Below are 24,806 nucleotides of genomic sequence, written 5' to 3'. Positions count from 1 at the left end.
TTTTCTATTTTAAATGAAAAGTATTTTCATTTCTATACTATTGATCTAAGTATAGCCAAACATGTTCTAAAAGATACAAAAGTGTCTATGAAATACATTGTTGGATTCTAATTTCACAGGATTTAACATCAAGAATTTTCTTGTGCTTCAAAAAGAGTCTTTTACCAGCTGAGAAGAAACCAAAGGATCAAATGCGGGAGGGGGCATGAGGACAAGGACTGAGCTTTTCTAGCTTTGAAGTACAAATTATGGATAGGTGAAATTTTAAAAATCCCTTTTCATCCTCTTCATTCAACTGTAAATCATGTACCTTGAAAGTCCAGGTACTCTGTGCAGAATACCTCCAGACAGAGAAACAAGTATTAGGCACAGAGAAGGTGTGAAGAAGCAAGCCAGGGTGTTCTCTACCCTGAGAAATACTGTCACTACTGTGTAAAGCCCACTTGGTCTTCTGAAGTATAAATCACTACAATGATTTTACCTAACATGGACTTAGCAAGAAATGAATGGTGAAATAGATCATCAGTAGCTTCAGTAGCTACTGAATACACCATTTATCAAAGCATATGTTGTGTTCAGGTTAAAGATCAACCCTACCTGCACATATCAAATATAACAATCAAGGTGATGTTAATATTTTCATAAAGATAGCATCTGTCAAGATAAACCCTGAGATTTGATCCTATGAAGGGATATGAAATAATCTTTTCTTTGAACAAATATGAAATTCAAATGTGTTTCCTGCTGTGATATAGTCCCCTTATTACAATGACAAGAGCATATAACATCATATTATGGCAGGGGTACTCAATTCAAACCAAGAAAGATATACAATGTAGTTGATTCTGTGCCATTAACTTGCTGAATTATAAAGAACGTATCTACTTCTCCAAGATTCACTATAATTGGAAATACTGTCTCCAAGATTCACTATAATTGGAAATACTGTCTGCACTATTTAAAGAATTGTTATGTATTCAAGAAGGATATGCATGTAAAATGCTTTAAAAATTATAAAGCAGTATGCATATATATTTTGCTATTATGATCCCAAAATCATAATCTAAATTTTTTACAATGTTAGTTTCCTTTCCAAAGAATGATTATAGTTTTATTATATGGGTGTAATGACCTGTCATGAATTCAGATTTTATCATCATAAGCAGATCCCTTTAGTAATATTGCTTGGTAATTAATCTGTTTTCTAAGAGGAAAATGAATATTAACACAAAGCAAAATCTCTATTAACTGATAAACAGAGATAGTAATACTTAAGACTGTTGTTCCAGTTATTTGGAACAGTTATATTTATGGGGGAAAAACATGTTTTATTTCTAAGATCCAAATCTGAAAATCCTTAAAACATACTCCATTTCATTAAGAAAAATTTAAGTATATTTCAAATCAGACATATATTTGAAAACTGATATCATAATATGCCCTTGAAAATATACAGACAGAGAATAGCATAAAATTGATATAAATTGGCAAGTGTAGAATAGATATCAGGGATGGAGAAAAATAATTATAAAAAGGAAACTGGCTTAGGGAAAGGTAATTGAAAACAATGACATTAGCTATTTGGATTCTTGAAAAGGCTGGTGTAATAAAACATCTGCAATCATTTTATCACTGGCTTCTATTGCAATTTTGAGTTCATGTGGGAAATCATAGGTTTCCATGATATGAATCACATTTCCATTAATTCATTCAATGATCTAATATTTACTGAGGACACACTCTGTGTGCCAGGCACTTAGTTGGGTACTGGATGTAATATAGAAATTACATTCTCCATACTCTAGGGGCTTAATCTATTCTTGATGGAAGCTCATAACAGAGTAACTAATGAGCCATACTATTATGATAGGTTATGCTTAGGAATTCTAATACTCTTTCTATCCTGGAATCCTCTCTACATTTCACTCTCCTGCCGATGTCATGGAAGAAAGTCACTTAATCAATCTATCCATGAGATAATTTCATACAAATTTTGAGATTGATACATATTTAAATATATTACAAAAATAATTCCCATCTCATACGCATTCTCACTGATATACCGAACGTAAATATGACAAAACCAGAGTATTTATCCCTGCTCCAGGGCTTTTATGTAATTCAACAACTACATGAATCACACAGAAGTCTACCCTCACCTCTCCACCCCAATCCCAAAACAAGTTGCCAAATCCAGGGGACACCTCCATCTTTGTTCTGAATCTCTGTGCTCTGACACTGTTGGCCATTTACTCCTGGCCTCTCTTGTGGCTTCTCTGGGCATTTCTCTCCTACTTAAGTCTCTGAAGTTTACTCTGTCACTCCTCAGTGGACTACTCCTCCTTTGCCTGCCCTCTGGCCTACTACTTTTCAACCACTACATGCTCATTGACCCTACAGTTTTAACTAACATGTAAACAGATCTACTTGTTTAACCATGGTGCCTCTCTAAAATTGCAGATCTGCATATCTAACTGTATGCTGGACTACTACAGGCACCTCAAAACCTACATGGTCAAAATAGCCACATCCCTAATTACTACCACACCAAACCTATACAAATGGCACCCGTATCCATTCAGTCACCTAAGCCAAACCCTATAAACTGAAATTTCCCCTTTTCTTTCCTCAGTAAATGTTTATTGGGCAAAAGCTGGCTGGATGGAAGAGCAATTGAGTTGTAGCACTAACAACAAATAGAATTGAATGTGTAAAAATGAGGCAAAGGCCTTCCTGGGGATATATGCATGCCTACCTGCTTACGCTATATAAAGATAAATCAGGAATAGCAAGTAGTTAGCATTTATGAGTGAGTAGAGGTGTACAAGGCTATCAGAGGAAGTTAGCCCTTCATGAAGACCTCCTGTGTGAGGTCAAGTGTTCACTGTGTTGACTCTGGAGTCTCCTTTCTTCTAAATGGCTGACCTAGGCCAGTTAAAAATTCTGCTTCTCTTGCCAACAATTTGTTAAGAATAGGCACTTGCCCAAACATGGCAAATAAGATGTGAGAGGAACACTGCTGGGGCATTTCTAAGACTGTTTTTACTTGTTCAAAACATTTTTCTTGTTCTTCCAATAGCTATCATCCCTTATGGCTGTGGTGCCTGACTGAAACTGATGCACTCATCTAACCAAGAGCCCAAGAGTTAACACACAGGTGATGGGGGAGCCAAGAAACGTATAGGGAAATAGTACTGATGGCTCCATGCTCCCCACCTAGAGCCTGCCCAATCCTGAGCCTGTCCTGCTTCTGGACTGGGTGTTACTTCTTAAGATAATAAATTTCCTTATTGTCAAAAAAAATTTAAAAAGAAAGGAGATACCAAGATCAAAAATGCTTGGAAAACACTAGATTAAGAACATTGAAACAAGTGTCTTTACCATAGAATTTCTCAGAACATTAAGAGAATATAATAATGTACATTATAAAACTTCAAGAATTTAGTTTTTTTCAAATTCATGTGACCACCAAATCTTCCTCTGGTCCTCTATCTTTCTTTTTGAGGTGTACCTAAAAGAATCTACACAAATTATTAATGGATCATTGTTTGGGAAGCTGACTTTTTTTTGGAGGGGGGCGATTTTTTACCAGAAGAGATCAAAAGAGCAGAGGACTATTTTGATATAGTATGGTGATGACAGAGTCTGTAGGCAGAAAAAAGTGATTTGGGAATCCAAAGAATCACTGTTATTCTATGAGGTTCTACTCAGAAAGGCAGATATATTTCACATTATATGTTAATACTAGTGAATTTTTTTTTTAAAGAGAGAGTGAGAGAGGAGAGAGAGAGAGAGAATTTTAATATTTATTTTTTAGTTCTCAGCGGACACAACATCTTTGTTTGTATGTGGTGCTGAGGATCGAACCCGGGCCGCACGCATGCCAGGCGAGCGCGCTACCGCTTGAGCCACTTCCCCAGCCCCAATACTAGTGAATTTTAAGAGGGATTCTGTGGTCTTGCATGAAAGGCAGTAGGGAAAAAAACTAGTGGACCTTACTTGATTAGTAATGATTACTTACTTGATTAGTACTGATCGTCAAGAGCATAGAAGAGGCAGCTATATCATCATTCAAGTTCATTCTGAGATTGCAGAATGACACTAATTCCTAAGTAGATCCTAAAACCAGCCCCCAAAGATTCCTGAGTTTTTTTAAAACCTGAATCAAGCCCAACTAACTTTTGTCCCCCCTGACACTAGGGATTGAACGTAGGGACTATTTACCACTCAGCTATATCCTAGCCCTTTTTTATTTTGAGACAGGGTCTTGCTAAATAGCCCTGTCAGGACTCAAACTCAAGATCCTCCTGCTTTAGTGTCCTGAGTCTCTGGGATCACCAGCATTGTGCCACCACACCTGGCCACACTAACTTTTGACATTTAAAAAGGTAAAGTGGTTAAGTGTGTAGGTTCCAGAGTAGGAGAGCCATGGATCTAATGATAAGCTCTGCCACTTGTTAAATAATGTAAAATAATGTTAAGTAATATAGCATGAACACATTATTTAACCTGAATTCTTCCACACGTGAAATGAGAAAAACAGTCCCAACCTCACATGGTAAGAGTAAAAATTATATTAGTTAATGAATACATGTACCCACAAACTCCAAGTACTAAATATTTTAAAGTTTAGTTATACTATCTAAGGCATTCACTTCATGACATTCACAATTATGACTCCTGTAATACTTAATATTTGTCAATTATATTCACAACCATGGATTAGGATAAAATAAACTGAGGACAGAAACCAATTACCTGAACTCATCAACAATGCCAACATAGAGGCTGGGATTGTGGCTCAATGGTAGAGCACTTGCCTAGAATGTGTGAGGTACTAGGTTTGATTCTCAGTACCACATATAAATAAATGAATAAAATAAAGGCCCATCAACATCTAAAAAAATAAAAACAATGCCAATATATGCTATAAGCAAATGGCAAAGATAATTACAAAGCATTAAGAGGACATGAGAGTCAGGCGTAGCAGTGCGTGCCTATAAGCCCAATGGCTTGGGAGCTGAAGCAGGATTGCAAGCTCTGGGCCAGCCAGTCTCAGCAACTTGGTGAGGCCCTCAGAAACTCAGTGAGACCCTGTCTCAAAATAAAAATAAATAAATGAATAAAAGGACTGGGGATGCGGCTTAGTGGTTAAGTGCCCCTGGGTTCAATCCCTGATACAAAAAAAAAAAAAAAAAACCCACTAAGGTCATGTCAAAAGAACTCAGGAGTCAACTTGAAAGGGTTTCCATTGACCAAAGACAGCATAATAAGCTTCAAAAAAAAAAAAAGATAATAATTAGAACTTACTGAAACTTATCATATATATTCAAATCCATGAGTTTGGAATAATATTTTCTTTAACTCACACTAGTGTCACCTTCAGAAGATGATAGGAAACCAATTCATTGTCTTGGTAACTGGCAAATGAAAAAATCAAACATTTATCCAGTTTTTCTGTATGAACCATGTAACTAAATAGTAAATGACAGAAAATGTGTCTCTTTATTTTTTTTAGTATTTATACTAAAACATTAAAAAATGGACATCAGAATTAAAATATTACCATTTTGTTACACTTTGTAAGTTACTGAATCTAGGTATTAAGTAGTAACAGCTACTAATACTATAAAAACAAAGACAAGATATTATGCGCCTCCTCATGAAGGAACATTACCACCCAAAGTCCTACCAAAGGAATCAAACATGAGTTTGATCAAGCCTCTTGACCCAGCTGTCAATATGCAGGAAGTGGACAGGAGAAAGGAACATGCTGAACTGTGTCCTTTATAACCTATCAGCAAAATCCATACTATGTAGGACATTTTTTGTCTTTTTTTATTATTATTAGTTGTTCAAAACATTACATAGCTCTTGACATATCATTTTTCATACATTTGATTCAAGTGGGTTATGAACTTCCATTTTTACCCCGTATACAGATTGCAGAATCACATCGGTTACACATCCACGTTTTTACATACTGCCATACTAGTGTCTGTTGTATTTTATAGCACAAATATTCCAAGTTCTTCAGTAGATAAACCATTTATAAAAATGACAGAGGGGAAACTTTTTCAGTAGGCAAGACAAAACTATAAAGTCTGTGGATGCACATTTGGGTGATAGAACAACAGCATGCAAAGAAGAAAGTACTATAGAGCCAAGTCATTCATTCACTAAACATTTAGTTTATGTGATTTTTGGAATCTGCATTTCAAAATTTCATAATTAAAAGGTTTTTAAAAATTAAAGTATAAAAGCTATCACTTAACACCATATCTAAAGCTCTGTATTCCATGTTTTACAAAGATTATCACATTATTCCGAATAACCCACAGAAGTATTTACTACCTATGTTTTTCAGATGAGGGGAATGGACTTAGAAATCTTAGGCAAATTATCCTCATCCTCTTGAGTACCTTACAGCCATCTGCTTCTTTCCAAATCTCCTATTTGGTCCCAACAAGCATCATGGCCCACCTAGATGATTACAACCTCACTTTTTAATTTATTCTTTTAAAAATGCAATACTCATCACAGAGTATTAGGATGGAGCCAAGGTTCAAATACAGGAAAAAAAAAAACATTCTCTTAATGCCTATAATCTACTGATCCAATCACTTACTCATTCATTCAAGAAACATGAATTGCTCATCTAGTAAATCACCTAAGTATTAAAGATACAGAGGGGTGTTTCTGCCTGCATGGAGTTCAAGGGTTAATGAAAAAGGACAGGAAACCATTCAAATGAGTCTAAAATGTCAATTGTGATAAGTACAATGAAGGAGAGGTACTTGGAGCCACAGAACATATAAAGTTGGAAGATAAAGAAAGCTTCTTTGCCAACATGACAATTGAGGCCTGAAAGAAGAGGAAGAGAGTTCAACAGGTAAAGGGGACAGAGAAAGGGGCACTAGATATAGAGGCAACCATACATGAAGTCCATATAAATGGAAGGAGCTTGGCACTGCAAGATTTAAGGACATAGCATGAGGAGTGAAGGTAATTATGACAGATTAAGCTACAGGGTTTGGAAGAATATCAGGACACTACTGAGGGGTTTGAATTAAAACCTGAAGAGGGATATGATTAGGCTTGCATTTTTAAGAGAATAAATTAAAAGGTGAAGTTGTAATCATCTAAGTGGGCCATGATGATAGCTGGGACCAAGTAGGAGAGTTGGAAAAAAGCAGATGACTGCAAGGTAAGAAGACAGGACTTGACAATGCAGTGCATGTGGTTAAGAGGACGAGAGGTTGGGAAGGATCCCTAGGCTTCAGGATGTGGGACGTAACTTTCAGAGGTGCCATTCACTGCCACAGAGAAAAGACAAATGGAGACACTGATCTCAAGATGTCTTAGACTTGAATTTCAGGTACCTCTGGGACTGCCATATGGAAATGCCAAGTTAAGAGGTTAAGTCTGAGGAATAACCCTCAAAGTCTTCAATGTAGAGATGGCTATTGGAGGGAGCTCAACATGAGACTACTTAACAGAGAGAATCAAAAAATGAGCCTTCAAGAATGACCAAGATTAAAATTTGGAAAACAAACCATCCTTCTCAGCTATCTACAGATAAAAATCTCAGGAAGGTATACTAAAATGGAATTTAAAAAAATTAAAAAGTCTGCATCAGGAAAAACATATAGAAACTTCTGGAATACTGAAGACATTAATTTCATGTCTAACAAGTTGGCAAACCCTGCATTCAGCTCTCATGCTTATATTTCTATGAGTTGATTTATATAGGAAGAAGAGATGGCTTATATGCAAAGGCTTAAGGTTGGAGAGTGGAAACCAGAGGGTCCTAGCTTGATCCCAGGGGCTATTCTAGGCCAGATGGAGAAAAGACAAGGCCAGGAAAAAAAGAAGAATATGTTTTCACAAGAGGTGCAAACAGGGGCAGAAATTCCTCAGCATCCACAAGGTTAAAAAAACTTAAACATGTCTGAGTGAGAAAAATGACAATACTCCAAGCTTCTAGAAAACATATAATATGGTTTTGGCTCAAGATAAACAACAGGAGAAAGCATTTATGAATGTACAACACTGGGGATAGAGCCAGTGATACTCCAACAGGAAACACACTATTTTAGACACTGCCAGTGGTGGCACAGTACAGAAGCCTCCCTCAAAAACCCTGCAGGCACCAAGAATGGAGGAACCTACGTGAGCTTAAGAATACTGCAAAATATGAGAATCTTAGGAGCAAATTTAGTTACTACTCAGCAATTTTAGTTACTACTATTACATAAACTCACTCCTATATTACGTTGAGTGAGAACTACAGACATCCAGATTACTTTAGCAATGGATATTTGTAAACTAATTTCCCAAACAGTGTATTTGTTATGGCTTGCTATTGGGTGTCCTCCCAAAAATCATGTGTGAGACAATGCAAGAAGTGCATTGTTTAGAAGTGAAATGATTGGGTTCTAGGAGCCTTAACACAATTAGGGAATTAATCTCCAAACATGGATTAACTAAGTGGTCACTGGAATCAGGTAGGGTGTAGCTGGAGGAAGTAGGTCATTTGGGGGCATTTAGGATTTATATTTTGTATCTGGCAAGTGGAGTGTCTCTCTCTCTCTCTCTCTCTCTCTCTCTCTCTCTTTCCCCCCCCCCTTCCTGGTGCCATGTCCCAGTTTCATTCCTTCACCACCCTCTTCAGTCATGATGCCCTGCCTCATCTGGATCCCTGAGGAATGGAGAGCATTGTCTATGGACTTAGACATCTGAAACTGTGAGCCCAAAGTAAACTTTTCTTTCTATAAACAGTTCACTAAAAGCTCACTAAAACAGCATTCAGTGCTAAAATAGAATGCTTATTAAATGGATCCTAGTAGCCTAAACAAGTTCATGTGTCTTATCCAAAAAAAAAATAATAAAATAAAATAAAATAAAAAGCACATTTCACTCCCTTTTTCCTTCTTGACCTCAGAGGCATTTTACTTTGAGTTACTGTATTCATATCTCTTTATAACAACTTGTGGCTATTCATACATGGAATCCCAGGTTAACAAAGGTACCAGGACTAGCCAGTGTCTAAAGTAGCTGGTAAGTTCTGGCTAGCCCCAGAATCACAGCAGACATACCTCAAAATTCTTAACTACTTTCTCCCCAAAGCAGCATGTGAGCTGAGAAGCCCACCCAAACACACCCAAATCCATTGGGTTTTCTGGAAAGCATCACTGTGTTTCAAGAAACTATAGAGGCACACAGCCCAAGACTAAAACAGGGTATGGCTTAAACCTAACCTTGCCCTCAGATATCCAGGAGAACTCCAGAGAAGGGCTGCAAGCTTCCATGTCTTTCCATTCAACCAATCAATCCTAGCTTGAAGGTAACCTCACAGAAAAGGGTAAAAACTCAAATTCTCTATTTACTTTTTTTTTTTCAAAAGTAAAGCTGTATTTCACAACAAAACACAAACAAAAACAAAAAAACCCAAGTTTGGATGCAATCATTTGAATACTAACAGCCTTCCATAGAAACTATTCTCTGTAGCCTGAACCCTCAGCAGCAAATCTGCTGAGTCACCTTTTTAGTACAACTGTGCACCATTTCTGAGTACAAGGAAGCATACATTTTAGGAAATCTAGGGCACTTCCTACCCCAAAAATGATATACTTGGAAAACGAAACCTAAAATATTTTTAAGTAGGCAACATCAATTACCAGGATGACGTCATAGTATGCTCCCCACAAAAAGCAGTTTAAGAATCAAGACAGTTAAAAATAACACCCCAGGTATGACCAGAATTAAGAAGGCTCAGAGGAGAACATTCAAATCAAGGCTTTAGTCTTCACATTTGTATACCAAGAGTATGACTCTTTGGTTTGGGTCTGAATGTATTGTTTAAAAGGAATATAAGGCCATTTTTTATGTCACCAAAGAGACATCTCTGAAGAAGGATCTGAGGAGTTCCCAGAGAGGACAGGGAACTTGACTCAGAACCAGTGGGGTTCTTGGCATAGAGTTACCTGACCGAAAAAAATTTCAGCAAGCACCCAGTCAAAGGCATAGAGGGAGGTTTATCTAGGAAAACAGATCCATATTCAGGGAGCATGGTAGCAATCTCAAGAGAGAAGCACTTTGGGATAACGCAAGGAATTCACATTCTTTAGGCTATCTCCAAGGGAGAAACAGCAACTAGTTGGTGTGGGTGTTAATATTTATAGAACTCCTTCTCAGAAGTTCTCCTGGATACCCTTGAATACAGGTGGAGCCAGGATGGAGCTACATAAATTTCTCACCAGTTTTTCCTGAGTTTCCCTGTTCCAAGGGCCTGTTAGTCTGGAGTAGTAGGTGCTGTCTGCAATTCAATGGTTCATGGGCACTTCCTTTGAGACTCAGTATCTCTCCCTTTATTCCCAAATTCCTATCTCATTGAGAACACAATCAAGAGACTTTCTGTAACGGTAACCAATGATATTTACCATCAAAAAAATCTCACTCTTAAAATTTATTCCTCTAGTCTCCATTCACACAAGTTAATTAACTCTCATTTTTTAAAAATAAATAAATAAATATATATATATATATATACACACACACACACACACACACACACACACACACACACACACACATACACAACATAGTAGATGGCCACAGTACTTTTATTTTATTTGTTTATTTTTATGTGGTGCCAGTGCCTCACGCATGCTTGGCAAGTGCTCTATCACTGAGCCACAATCCCGACCCCTCATTTAACTCTCACTTTTGATCACTGTAGCCACGCAATATTTCTCCTCTGAAGTCCAGTAGAATCACATTTCCATTTAATATTTCTAAAGCTGGGCTCAGTTGTTCTGTACTCAAAATCTCTCTCTCATTTGAAGACTTCTACAACCTGGCCAAAACTTCCTTTCCAAACCCAGTTTTTGTGACTCATCTCATCATCTCACTAGCAACTCAAATCTCAAATGGTACATGTACTCTGTCTCTAAAACAGTTTTCCGGATCCTTTTAACAAATTACAAAAATATATATTGCTTCCTTTAGACACTTTTGCCAAATTCAAATACATATTTGCCTCATTTCCTAGGATATATTTGGTTCATTTGATTGGTTATTTTTATGTTCCATGTAGTCTATCTTCCTACTTTGAAGTTATCACTATTCATATATAGCTTTGTTTTAATGTAAGTTGTCTTTAATTCCCCAACTTTAATGAAGGTTTCTTTCTAACAGAAAACAGTAAACATTAATAACTTCCCTTTGTGTGTAATCACTGTTTATAAATCAAGAGATGATAGGTGCCCCATGACTCAGGAGTCTGAGGCAGGAAAATCACAAGTTCAAGGCCAACCTCAGCAATTTAGGGACACTGTGTTTCAAAACAACAACAAAAAACTGGCTGGGAGATGTAGCTTAATGGTATGGCACCCCTTTGTTCAATCAAGTACTGAAAAAAATTATAGGTATTAAAAACTTCTTTTTGAATATATATTTATATTTGCTTGTATGTGCTGGAAGAATAAACAGCAACTATTAATAGTGGCTGCCTAGAGGGAAAAGAAATTTTTTCATTATTTTACCTTTCTAAATGCTTTGATTTTATCAATCATGTTATATTACTATCTATAAAAATTAAAAATTATGCATAGTATGAGTCTTAAGTACGATGTCCCTTATACCACAAGGAATTAGGAAGAATCCTATGATTTAAGGGATTTTCTAAACACCATATTCCTAAAAAACACATTTTTCTCATTGGTCACCACACTTAAATCCTCTAGTTAAAATACTAACAAACATTCTGAAGACAGTAAATACACTGTGCCATTACCCATTATCAAATTATTGAGGATTAGCTTGCATGTTAGCATAAAAAAAGGAAAGCCACAAAGAGGCTATGTATAGACTCCTAATTCCTGTTTCTCTTCCTTTTCCCCTCAAGTAACTAAATTAAGTTTGTTTTACTCAAAGAACATTTGTATTAGTAAAAGAACCCATTTAGGAATTCTAGAAGTCTACCCCAGGCCAACTAGAGCAGTTGATTGCTGTGTGAATGTTTTTACTGTCTTTGTAAACATCTGCCTTCCTATCTAGGGTTCTCTATCATTCTGATCTACTCAGACTAAGAGGGCAGAGACAGGAGTATTCTTGTTCATCTCTGAATCCTCCTCAACCCCACAAACCATACCATGCACTTATAAAAGAAAAATATTCAAGCTCTTAATGTTCCCTTTAGAAAGACTCTATCCCTCCCTAAGTAGATGGTTGAGATTTCAAATCTAAAAATGTCAGCTGGATACTTAAATTTGTTCACATCAAAATCTACCTACTTAGAGTTTACTATGTGCCTGGCACTGGCACTCAGAAACTACAGGAAAAAAAAAATAGTTAACAAGTTCAGAACGTGAGATGTGTAGCAGACATTCAGTAAATGTTTATTAATTACATTTGATGAACTTCTTGAACTTTTCTATCTGGCTGAACTTTGAAGTCTTTCATTAATGTTTTCTTCATATATCCAAGATCTTTAATTTCCTGTATACTACTAATCACTCAACTTTTGTGGACATTCTTGTGTCAGCCCTCCAATCCTCATTAATTAACTGCTTATTTGTTTGAACTTAAGAGGTATAAGTTAGAAAGTACCTAGATTAAAATTATTAAGTGTTTGAGGAATTAATATGCTAGATAGCTTGATTTAATTATTTCACAGTATATTCAAAAATAAGATCACCTTTTACCTTAAAAATAAACACAACTATAAACTGTCAATTTGTAATAATTGTTAAAGTATCTACTAAACTGTGTAAAAGAATAAAGACTAAGTGGCAGAAAAGTTGTCTAAGAAGTTATTCTCTCTTACCTTCTTATCATAGAAATGTAAGAAATAGTTCCCTCTTTTCCATTATAAGATGTACTTTGAACTGCCAGTCTCATAATAACAATCAAGTTCCTAAACCATTAATTCATACTTGTCCTATTTCTCTTGTTCTTGCTTTGGTGAGATCAGAAGCCAGGGTCAAGTAACTGTGGCTAATGAATCTGACCCAAGCAAGTTAACTGACTTGCAGAATACCAAACACAACCTTGGACTAGGAACATTGTACTATGACAGCCCACTCAGCAAAGTTGAGCTAACACCTGTCACACTAGGAGATGGCTAGCAATCCAGAATCACAGCTCCAGTCTGCAGGCCTGTATCAAAGTCTAAGTTTTTCTAAAGTTGGGTCCAGATATCAATAGTCAAGACTTCAGTGTCAACATTACAACTTTACAGAAAAGCATTGCGAGTATCTGAAAATTCCATTGGACATTTGGGATGCAATTTGTATCTGGGATATAAGCTATTTTTATTACTTTAACCAATAGTAGTTCCCATCTAAGTAAATTTAAATTCATGGGAAATGTCTGAAACTAGTTTAACTGGAAGAGAAAAGCATTAGATTAGTGAACACAAACAGGCCATTTTTTTTTCATTATCATCAGCAATCATTTGAGGAGCCCTGAGCTCCTACTAGGTGCAAAGGATAACAAAAGGTGCCAATTATAGGTCCTGACTTTTTGGAGTTCACAACTGATAACAATATGGTAAAGCTTTCAAACACCTCTAGTCATGAAAATATTTTTGCCCTTTCAGGTTAGATTTCTGGAGTTATCTGCTTTTAACCGTATAAGTGTTTTTCTTCTACTGAAAGAAGCCAAGAAGGAAAAAAAAAGGTGGAGAGAATATGGGTAGATAAAAGGATGGATCCCAGTATCTGCATGTCTAGCTCAGACTGGAAAAACTCACCATGTATAAGAAAAAAAAGGATTCTTTTTTTGTGTATGCAGAATCCAGATTTCTGTAGTAGTCACTGTTATTCTAAGAAGCTCCATTTGGTTCACTGCTAAACAGTCTCCCCCTCCACATATGTTAAATGACCTGTGTGGTCCAGCTCCTACCCCCACATAACTGACGGATATCTTATACTACACCACATGCTTATGCTTCCCATCCTTCCATTCATAAAGAAGAGAACATTTTTTAAAAACACAAGTTACTGCAAATACAGCAAACTAGAGGCTCAAGTAACTAGTCCCAGAGCCATAAAGAAAACACAGTTTCATGGGAATAACATACATTTCAATTCTCAGTAATATATAACTTTGAAAGTAATTCCCTAATTGCTTATTTTCTTAATTAAATCTATTATAGGAATTAAAAGTTCAAAAAGAATGAACAATAATCACTTTCCTTAGATTATAATTCCCTCTGCTATTATCTGAAATCTTGGCATCATATACTGGAGATACTATGCCTGTTGCTTCATTTTCTGTCACCTGCAAAGTACTTTCTTTAAAAATTCTTCTATGAAACCATCTTTCTAGATGATAATCAAATTTTACCAACATAGAGGTATAAGTGAGCTATAAAATGTGGGAGAATGCATTTTGTAGGAAATAGTAGTAATCCACAACATGAAGCTTCCAGACCCTCAGCTTTTGACCCTGATCTGACCATTTAAACTTCTTTTCCCCCCAGTACTCCTCGATCTTAATCACTTATCTCTTAATAGTGTATGTGTGTATACACACCAGGGGTTGAACCCAGAGGCACTCAACCACTGAGCTGGATCCCCAGTCCTTTATTTATTTTGAGACAGGGTCTCACCAAGTTGCTGAGGCTGGCTTTGAACTTGCCATCTTCCTGACTCAGTGAGCTGCTGATTTACAGGTGAGTGCCTGGCTTCTTAATCACACTTTGTTTAATAAGCATTTATCATTACATGAAAATATGTATTTATTGTCTGGTCCTTCACAGGAATATAACTTCCAGAAAGAATAACTTTTCTGTATCAGTTCAACCCCAGCTTCCAGAATACAGTAGAATTTGGTTCATACAAGATGCTCATTAAATATGTACTGAAAGAATTATAACTTCTCACACTACTCAAGAACTGAGTATAGATCTATAAACAAACAGGTAACATCACTATAGAAAAAAAAAGGAAAACATGTGTTCACCAATTCTTGCTACATGAGAAAGGAAAAATGGACAGCTAGGTGAAGATTTTTAAGTAGTACCGATTTGAGGGACTACTTACTTACATAACCAAGAGTCTCCTACCCTTTACTACACCAAATCATCAGAGAAAGGATGCCTGATACCTTCCTTGTCTTCAAACCTTCAGTCATTACTCCAGCACACCATTCTGACTGACAGACTCTAGGAAGAGTCATTTTGGAGGAGAGTGTGATGCTTTTTTACATATGAGTAAGCAGGTCATGTTATAAGTAAATACAAACCCTGGGGATGATGGTCACTCTAATAAACATTCTTATGAAATTTAGCCACTGCCATTTCACTGACCCCCCAGAGTGCTTGAGCAATTTCCGTTTAATGATAGTATCATTCAGTCAATCAGTGAACATCAAGCTACAACAGAATAAGGTTACTTTTAAGGGATTATTAAAAAAAAAAAAAGATAAGAGGTAGAGAAAATAGTGGGTTTGGAACTCAAGAAAAGCTCATTTAAAATACAGTTCTTTGCTATTTTTCCTAATCACAGCCCCAATGTCCCAGACCTCGCTGCGGATAACTTGTCTTTCTTTGCAAACTACAGTGATTTCTGCTGTCCTGTTGTCCTGTTCCTAATTATCAACATGGTGGAAGAGAGAACGGGGTGGTAGGAAGTGTATACAGGCTTTGGTGTGAGGTAGTAGGTGGGTGATCTAACAAAGTTTCCTTACCTGGAAATGACTGTAAAGCTACCTCCCAACAAAACCGGTTCCCAGAGACAAACAGGATAGCCAATGTAGAGTGCAGTGCCTGGGTACAGCGAAAGCTGTACAGGTTCCCAGGGAACACACTAACTCCCCTGCTGCACAGCAACATCGAGGATTCGGCAAGACTGTTCAGCGACCGAGGTTGTGACTGAGGATGGTGGATGAGTAACTACAGAGCCTACCTAATGCCCTGCATCCCCTCCAAACCCACGGAGCCTGGAGCCGCCTCGCGTGGGCCCACACACCTCGCCCGCTCCTCTCGGGTTTCCAGCTACAAGGAGGGACCCAGGGCGGGCGAGGAGGGCACGCCGCGGCCCGCGGGGTCTCGCAGAACCGGAGGCTCACACCGGAAGCGGGCGAACGGGCCGAGGCCGCGGGCGCGTGAGGCAGCCGAGAGGGGTACTCACCCGCAGCGGGCAGCCGGGGGCAGCGGCCAGCCGGCTCCAGGCGCCGACGAAGTCGGGCGGCGAGGCGCGAGGGCTCCAGCCAACGAGGGCGAAGAGGGTCCCCAGCAGGAAGGCGGCCGCCGCGCAGCTCAGGTACAGGCTGAGCCGGAGCAGGACCGTGCACGGCCCCGCGCCTCCCGCCGCCTCCCAGCAGCCGGGCCCCAAGAAGGAGAGAGCCACGGCGGCGAAAGCGGCCACGGCCACCGGCACCCGCCAGCAACCGCCGCCGGGACCCCTGGGCGCCGCCGCCGCCGCCGCCTGGGCGTTCTCCAGCAACTCCGGCTGCTGCCCGCCCGCGCAGCCCGGGGCAGGATGGCCGCCGGTGCCTGCGGCCGGCGCGGGGCTGAAGCCGGTGCTGCTGCTGTCGGTGGCATCGGGGTGCATGCTGCTTCTTGTGCCGCTAAGGACAGGCACATCTCCTGCCCCGCTGTCCCCTGGCGCTGCCCTGGACGGTGGCCTCTGCGCGGCGCCTCCCCGCCTCGCCGCTCCCGCCACCGCTCCGGAGGCTAGGGGAGCCGGTTCTCATGCCCCAGCCGGCGGCCCTCCGAGGGAACGGCTCCAACAGACTCTGCCGAGCCCCTCCCAGCGGCCCCTCAGCGCCGCCAGCCGGCGCCGGGCCCTCAGCTGCCGGGCCGGGCGCGCCCAGGTAGCGGGACCGTGTTGTGACTGAAGCAGGCGATGCCTGACGCTGGGCGGGGGTGGGGGCGGCCACCGAGTGACTGCCAAGAGAGGGCGGAGGGCCACTGCTACAGCAGAGTGACAGCTGGGAGGTGCCGGCCACCCACCCGCGGTGCGGGGGCGGGGTCCGGCAGGCCGCTGCCCCTAGGGGGGAGGGTGGCAACCAATCGCAGCGAATACAGCTCTTTCCCGCGCTCCCCCTCCCCCTTTTCTTCACTCCCCCAGGATACCGTCTGTTGATGGAAAATTTTGCTGCAGGTGTCTGGAGCATTTTTAACTCAGGTAGGTGATCCCTTAATTCCGTCCTCTGATCATCACCTTTTAAAAGTAACCTCCTAACCTTCCTTATAGCCTTGTTTTCGCCTGCTCTGTAAACGGAAATCATTTCTGTTCCTCACTTTTAACAATTTTCCACTAACAAACTCCTCTTTCCCACCCTGCTGCTACCTTAGGTAAGGAATCAGGCAAATGTGGAGTAAAGGAAATCTAGATTCCTACTTATGGAAAGGCCGAAAGAATCTGCCTGGTGCCAAAGGGTATACACAGCTGCCATAATTAGTTTATCTCCAATAATGTATTTTTTGTTGCCAACTGTTCAGTGCAAATGCTGTTACCCACGCAAACGAGAGTGGTCCAGATTTTTATATTATATATTTGCCTCTTCTATTATGGTCCCACCCCGTAGTATACACATGATGCTTTCTGAGAAGATAGATGCCAATAGGCTACACAAACCCAGGTAATTACTGTAGTGCTAAGACCAATAAAGTAACAGATGTATCTTTACTGGACAATGGAATTAAAGGAATTCTGAAAAGATTATTTAAAAAGTAGGAAAGAGTAGGATGGCAAATAAAGAATGAAAACAGGATGGGAAGGAGAGGCATTTTAGCAAGAGAATCATGAGACAAAGATAAGGATATGGGAAACATTAAAAGGGCAAGAGCCTAGGAACTCTCTCCATTGCCACTTTAATGAATAATTTAAATATTTTTAAACTTCTGTTGTTTTCCAATAAGTGGATTTACATTCAGCTTTCCTTGGGTAATATAAGAAAAATAAGGATTAAAATGTATTTTCAGATACTGTGACTATGTGTTTTTCTATAAGGAATCATTCCATCTGTGAATAAGTATTATTACTATGTTACTTCAATAAAGGTAAAATTCAACATTAAACATTATTTAGAAGTAAGCTAAAATATTTAGTGTATATTCTTCTAAAATTAAGTATTATTTAAGAGGTTATTCAAAAGAAAATGCACTGGTGTCCATAGATATGTACAGTTCACCTAGGCATTCATTTCATGTCTTAATAATGATTTCTTTGGAATGGCACATGGATTTCAAATAGGAAATGAAGTAAGTTCTAAAAGTAATCTTCAATGGTTAATTTAAACAAATGGTATGCAAGTGAATTATTTTACATATATATAAACAAATTCACATTTTTCATTTTTAGAAATCTTTTTGTTTTTAATACTAATTGGTATTCATGGAGAACTTCATTCTCTCTTATACCCCCTAATACAAAAATAAGAACTAGCCAAATGTGAGTTTGCCATGCCAAAGTGATGACATCAAAAGTAAGTAACTAGACAGGCACAGTGGCCCATGCCTATAATCCCAGTAATTCAGGAGGCTGAGGCAGGAAGATCATTAATTTAAGGTCAGCCTCAGCAATTTAGTGAGGCCCTAAGCACCTTAGTGAGATGCTGTTTTAAAACAAAAAATAAAAAAGGTCTGTGGATGTGGCTCATTGGTTGAGTATCCCTGGGTTCAATTCCTGGTGCAAAAAAAAACCCCAAAAAACAAAACAAAACAAAACAAAAACCTACCTTTCATAATCTCCTGTCCTTTTTTTTTAAAAAAATAAAAGCAATATATCTATTTTGAGTAAGCTCTTTTGCCTCTAAAATAGTTAATATTTATACATTGGGGAGCCTCAAAATGTACCATGCAAATCCAAGTTATTTCATTTAAAGACTGATAGCATTCAGTAATTATATCAATATTTTTGCCACAAGCAGGGACCATATGAAGATATTTTGTTTTCCAATTTAAACTCATAGTTCACAATGATAGTTACTAACTGAATACTTACTGTGTACCAGATACCATTCCAAGCATTAGACATACTTAATTTCATGTATAATCTTGATAGAGATTATCTCCCATCTACACATGGGGAAATTAAGGCACAGGAAATACATTAATCTTGTTCAACATCACAAAACCAAATAAACAACAAAGCTAGGATTTTGTTATCACTCTGGATTTGCTTCAGAATTTGTACATTTAACCACTATTTATAGTACTTCTTAAAAACTAAATTACCATCCTATATTACAGGAAAACAGAAAAAAAAAACAAGGTTTAAATGCATGAGCTTAAGACCTGTATTACATGTTTAAAAGTGTTTAGTTGAGTTATTTTGTGAAAATAAGCACCACCTTAGCTACCCTTGACAAGAGCCAAGGGATTATAATTTGAATCAGTAAAGGGGAAACTGGCTGACATTTACTGATATCCCAGGTAGTAACTCATAATGAGCTTTCTAATACATCAGTACATTTTTCCCAAGAGTAAGGCAGAACTGGAGCAATGTAAACCCACAATCAGGAAATGACCTCAAGACACATTCTATATTGCTGCTAAGTCAGCACTTATACTTAGCAGATAGTAGATAGACCTCTACCCTAGTACAAGGTTTGAAGAACACTGAGAGGTGAGGCAAGATAAGGGGTGTGTTAGTCAGCTTTTCATTACTGTGACCAAAATACCTGATAAGAACAATTTATTTTGGTTCATTTGTTCAGTCCGTGGTTAGTCAATTCCATTACTCTAGGCCTGAGATGAGTCAAAACATTATAGTAGAAGAGTGTGGTAGAAGAACACTGCTCACCTCATTGCAGCCAATAAAGCAGAGAGAGGAGCCAGGGACAAGACATATAATCCCCAAGGGGACTCCTCCAGTGACCCAATTCCTCTAGCTGTCCCACCTACCTACAGTTACCCCCTCTTAATCCATTTGAAGAATTAATCCATTTGATGGAGTAATCATTTGAATGGACAAATCCACTGATTAGGTCATATTTCTCAATCTAATCATTTCACCTCTAAATATTGCTACATCACTTTCTGTGGGGACACTTCATAATCAGTCCATAATAAGAGAGCATAAGAAAATACCTAGGATCAGAAGGTACTGAGGGAAATGAGGTCCTAAAACCAGGGTTTTTTTTTTTGTTGGTTTGGTTTAGTACTAGAGATTGAACCCATGGGTGCTTAATCACTGAGCCACATCCCCAGCCCTTTATATTTTTTATTTTGAGACAGTCTTACTAAGTTGCTTAGGGCCTTTTCTAAGTTGCTGAGGTTGGCTTTTGAACTTGAGATCCTCTTCTCAGTTGCTGAGATTCAAGGTGTGCACCACTGTGCTCCACTAAATTAGGTTTTAAATTAGCATCTAGGTGTTCCTTCCCAGTAGTCAGTGTTGAGTTCTAAGGGTTATAATGGATAACTAGGGTTGCCTTGTTTGTATTCCTTATTGCTGGTGAATTCTGACAAGCCTGTTGAATGCTCCATAAGGCTGCCTTAACTGTCTCTTATCTAAGATGGGAATGGCATGTGCCTTCACGCCTAAGGATAAAATTAATAAGTGAAAATTTGACAATTTTTAAATGCTAGACTGTGTAAGCAGGTAGATAACACCTGATTTTTATCTAAATGTGTGATGCATCTTTACCTTCTCTATTGGTTTGTTTCTCCTTAAGTCCCTTGGCTCACCTTAGAGGTAGTCACAGGATTGGGGAGAAAACCACAATGTTTGTCCTTGGCCACTTTTAGGGAAATTGTGAATAAAGACATTGATGCAAGTTCAGAGACCTATATAGATTCTAGTTTCTTCCACCAATTCAACTGTAAGACCATAACAAGTCAGTTAATGTTTTTCTTATAACCTCAAAAAATTGTGATTTGTGGAAAATATATGAGAGAAGAAATTTATTGTCAGACTTTAAAAAGGGAAAGTGAAAAATCACAAAATGCAATAAAAGCAAATAGTAGACTGCTAAACCTGGAAGGAAACATACTGCAGTATTGCTTATAGGAAACTGAATCTCTAAAAGTAACTCTAAAATATATATTTGTGTGTGTGTGTGTGTATGTACACACATAAAATTTTAGTGAGTTTCCATATTAGTATATGTGAGTTTCCATATTAGTAAAAGTATCCATACTGGCAAACTTTTAGGCAGAAATGTCTTTATATTAATCCCTAAAAAGAAACAAAATCACAAAGAGTACCGAAAATGAAATCAGCTGGTATTCAGATAGAGAATAAGGGTAGATCACAAAGAAGGATATTTTTGACTTATGTAGATGTTGATCTAAAATTTGAGGAAATAAAGTGTTAAGTCAACTTTCTGTTTATTTTGGTCTGGTTACTTGGCCCCTTGCTCTTAGGCCTGTGGCAAGGCAGAACATCGTAGTAGGAAGTATGTGGCAGAGAAAAGCTTCCTGACTCATGATGCTCAGTAACCAAAAGAAAGGAAGATATTGGCATTCCAATATCACCTTTAGCCTCCCCAGCTGCTGTGATTACATGTGTGCACCACCAGCTGGGTCCAGAACTTTTTTAACTTTTTTAACTTTTTTAACAACCCAAATTCATCAAACAACTTCCTATTCCCTTCTCCCCAGAAACCCTAGGGTCCTATTATTCTGCTTTCTGTTTATGAATGTGACTTCCTCATACAAACAGAATTATATTTGTTCTTCTGTGTTTAGCTTTAACATCAAGTGTTTTATTCTTGGATTCACGAGGATATGGTTAAATATGTATTTCCTTCCGTTGAACTTTCATCCAAATATTTTTAAAATATCTACTGTTTAGAGTCTTCTTGTTGTTTACTCAAACTTAGAGTAAAACAACACAAATTTATTTGCTTATGGTTCTGGAGGTCAGAAGTTTAAAATCAAGGTATCAGAGGTATGCATTCCTTCTTCAGGTGGGCATCCATTTTTTTCCTTTTTTTCAGTTGGTCTGCATTCTTCAGCTCAAGGTCTCTTCCACAGCTCCTCCTACTGAATTTCCTGCCTCCACTCTTGTGAGGGTCCTTGGATTTACTCTGGGCCCATTAGACAGATAATCCAGGTCCCATTTTGATCCTTAATCACATCAGCAAAATCCCCATTTACTTATGTGTTCTAGGCATGTTCTAGGAGGTGGGCAGATTATGGGTGCCATTATTTCACCATACCTATCATGCGCCTTAGAGTTCAACGAGAAATTAAGGCATTTCATTTATTTTGCAGAGACGACTTTTCAGATTGTTTTAACTACACTTCCTTTACCAGGAGGAAGTGGACTTTGAATGTGTTACCAGCCATTGGTGCACAGAACTATTTACTGTTATAAAATACGTCAGAGAAACCGTGGTCCTCCGTTTTTATTCTGGTCTTTTTGGTACAGAATTACAAGATAACCAAAACAGCTTTTGCTGTTAAATTATCCCTGATAACGTGACCTACCCGCTCTGCGTTAAAAGGTGGGTGGAGGAAGTAACACATCCAGGATCCCCTGGGCAGCAGAGGCCTGGAAGGATTTCTTTTCCCCTCGCGAGACCCGGGCGCACCGCGGACCCTCCGCCGCGTTCTGTGACGCCTCCGCGAGGTGCCGCGCGACACCGCGCGTCGGGCTCCGCTACCTTCCGCAGAGCCGCGGCTCCCTCCCGGTCCCCCTTTCTCCTTCCGCTCCCTCCCGTTCCGGAAGCGCGCGCCGCCGGGGCCGCGAGCAGGGGCCGCGGGAGCGCGCTAGCGCGTGCGTGCATGCATGCGTAAATTCCAGTGAGCGAGTGGGGTCGCGAGCGCCTCGGCGCCGCGTGAGAGACTGTAATAGCGGCGGCTCCCAGGTGAGCATAGCGCGAGCTCCCCTTTTGTCGCTCCCCCGGGCGCGCCCGCCACCTACCCCGCGGTTCGGGATCCGTTTCCCGTCTCCAGCGCCCAGGCGGCGACGACCACTCGGGTGGGTGCCTGCAAGCCTAGGCGGGAGGTTGGAAGGCGGGCCCGCCGGAGCCCCTAGGCCCTCTGCTCTGCTACTTCGGCTTGGCCAGCCCCCGGAGCGGCGGGTGTAACCATAACAAAGGCTCCCAAGCCTGTGTCGGTGGGACCGCCCGCACTCCTACCCGCCCCGGTGGGAACGGCAGTCCTACCCTCAAGATGCGTTCGAGGTGGCTCGGGTCAGGGTCGTCTCTGAATTGGAATGTGGTTGCGACCGGTACCTGGGCTCTGACCGCTGCTGCCCGTCTTCACGTACTTGAATCTGAACCCTGAGGCCTGAGACTGCCACCTCTTTGACAAGGGGTCGTGACGGGGTGGTGAATGGAGCTTCAAGTACCTGGGAAACGTTTACTTTGGGCTCAGATTTTTGTGTATTGGGTATGTTCTTGGGGCCCTGTTACATAGCTACAAGAATGTAATGTCATATGAACAAAATGACATTTAAACAATACTATATTTGTGTGTGTATGTGTGTGTATGTATTTCCTGATGTGTTGTCAAAGCACCAGTATTTCTGTTGGTAGCTCCGCATGAGCTTTGCAAATTGTGAGGGTCCCAGTGACTCCCAGGCAGCTTTGGCAAAATCCTATCTTGAGTAACAAAGGGTTATTATTATTTTGTGATAAATGATTACGTAATTTTACCCTTTTTCCGATATCTTATAAAGAGAATCTAAACTACTTTATGAAGGCACCATTTGGTGCTGTACTGCAGAACTACATCCCAGCCCTTTTATTTTATTGTATTTATTTTGAGACAAGGCTGAGTTGCTTAGAGCTTCGCTAGGTTGCTGAGGCATTCACTGAGTTGCTGAGGCCCCCAACTTGGCGGTCCTTCTGCTTCAGCCTCCTTATTATAGGCATGCACCACCTGCCTGACTGTGGATCCTGTTAACTGTGAAGTAAACATTAGCAAAAGAATCACTTCGTGGATCAGATTGTTGGATAAATTTTCCTATAAAGTAAGTTAAATGATGAGTGTTTAAATTCTTCCTGTAACCCTGTTAGATATTATGGATCTGAATGTAAACCAAAAAAAAAAATTCCCTCATGAATTGTGACCATTTAGGAAAGCAGATGACTTATAAAACTGTTGGGGACTGTGTTACTGGAAATGCAGATGGGATAGTTCTGATTTATGTATCTGGAGGGAGTGAAGGAAAGTGCAAGAAGCTAGGTTGAAAACTTTTTCTGCCTGCTATCGATAGCAAAGAGCAGAAGAATCACAGCTCAATCTTAAGTATCTTAACTCCAAACTTCTTCATGGACAAACATTCTTTAAATGACTCATATTTGTTAGGTCCTCCTTAGACATTGGGAATGTAAAGATGAGCAAGACATCAGAAGCTTCCTATCTGGTAAGGGAATGGATTTTTTTTTTTTTTTTTTTTTTTTTTGTTAATGGAGATGGTTTGTGTTTCAAGGCTGGTGTATAACTCCAGGACTCAAGTCCAATCCTAGCCTCCAATAGTAGCTGGGACTATAAGCATGCCAGCTCTAACCAGTTTGGTAAGGGGACAAAGTAGGAGATTGGAGGTGTGGGGGGGATCTCTTCCTCTAGTCTCTTAGATTCTGCAGCTGTAGCTCTGGAAATTAAGTTGACAAGACAGATCAACAGGAGAAAAGCTACTAAATTGTATTTGACATTAATTTTTGTCATGACACAGGACTTTTCTAGAAAAGAAGTGAAGACCTGAAGAAGTGAATAGGTTTAAGAGTATATGTACCATTCTTAACAAAGAACAATACATTGTGGAAACACAATGACACAGAAAAAGGTTTTATAGGTCTCTAGGGACTATAAGGGAGAATGAATGGAAGATAAGGACTCTATCTAGCAGGACCTATTTGTGCAGGTCCCTCTCAGTGCCATCTTTCTTTTTCATGGT

The 24,806-nt window shown here is 39.5% G+C and overlaps 2 protein-coding genes across 13 annotated transcripts in view; one reads left to right on the top strand and one right to left on the bottom strand.

Annotated features, from left to right (window-relative positions):
• The window catches only part of Snx25 (sorting nexin 25), a 110,322-nt gene extending 87,792 nt beyond the window's left edge, over positions 1–22,530 (bottom strand). For 2 of the 6 annotated variants that reach the window (XM_078031042.1, XM_078031044.1), the window contains exon 1: positions 16,140–16,842. In XM_078031042.1, coding sequence (XP_077887168.1) covers positions 16,140–16,562 — 423 coding nt within the window. In that variant the 5' untranslated portion in view covers positions 16,563–16,842. Of the gene's footprint in view, positions 1–16,139; positions 16,843–18,959; positions 19,034–22,390 lie in introns of those variants that run through there. The other 4 variants (XM_040294414.2, XM_040294420.2, XM_078031043.1 and 1 more) reach the window with 4 other exon arrangements.
• The window catches only part of Cfap97 (cilia and flagella associated protein 97), a 33,499-nt gene continuing 25,623 nt past the window's right edge, over positions 16,931–24,806 (top strand). For 4 of the 7 annotated variants that reach the window (XR_013430315.1, XM_021729060.3, XM_005329216.5 and 1 more), the window contains exon 1: positions 22,569–22,770. The gene's annotated coding sequence lies outside the window, so the exon portion shown is untranslated. Of the gene's footprint in view, positions 17,139–22,568; positions 22,884–24,217; positions 24,276–24,806 lie in introns of those variants that run through there. The other 3 variants (XM_078031045.1, XM_021729057.3, XM_021729058.3) reach the window with 3 other exon arrangements.

Source organism: Ictidomys tridecemlineatus, chromosome 14 (genome assembly GCF_052094955.1).
Source record: "Ictidomys tridecemlineatus isolate mIctTri1 chromosome 14, mIctTri1.hap1, whole genome shotgun sequence".
Lineage (NCBI taxonomy): Eukaryota > Metazoa > Chordata > Mammalia > Rodentia > Sciuridae > Ictidomys > Ictidomys tridecemlineatus.
Note: the sequence above shows the minus strand (reverse complement) of the source record. Positions and strands in the feature narration are given on the sequence as shown.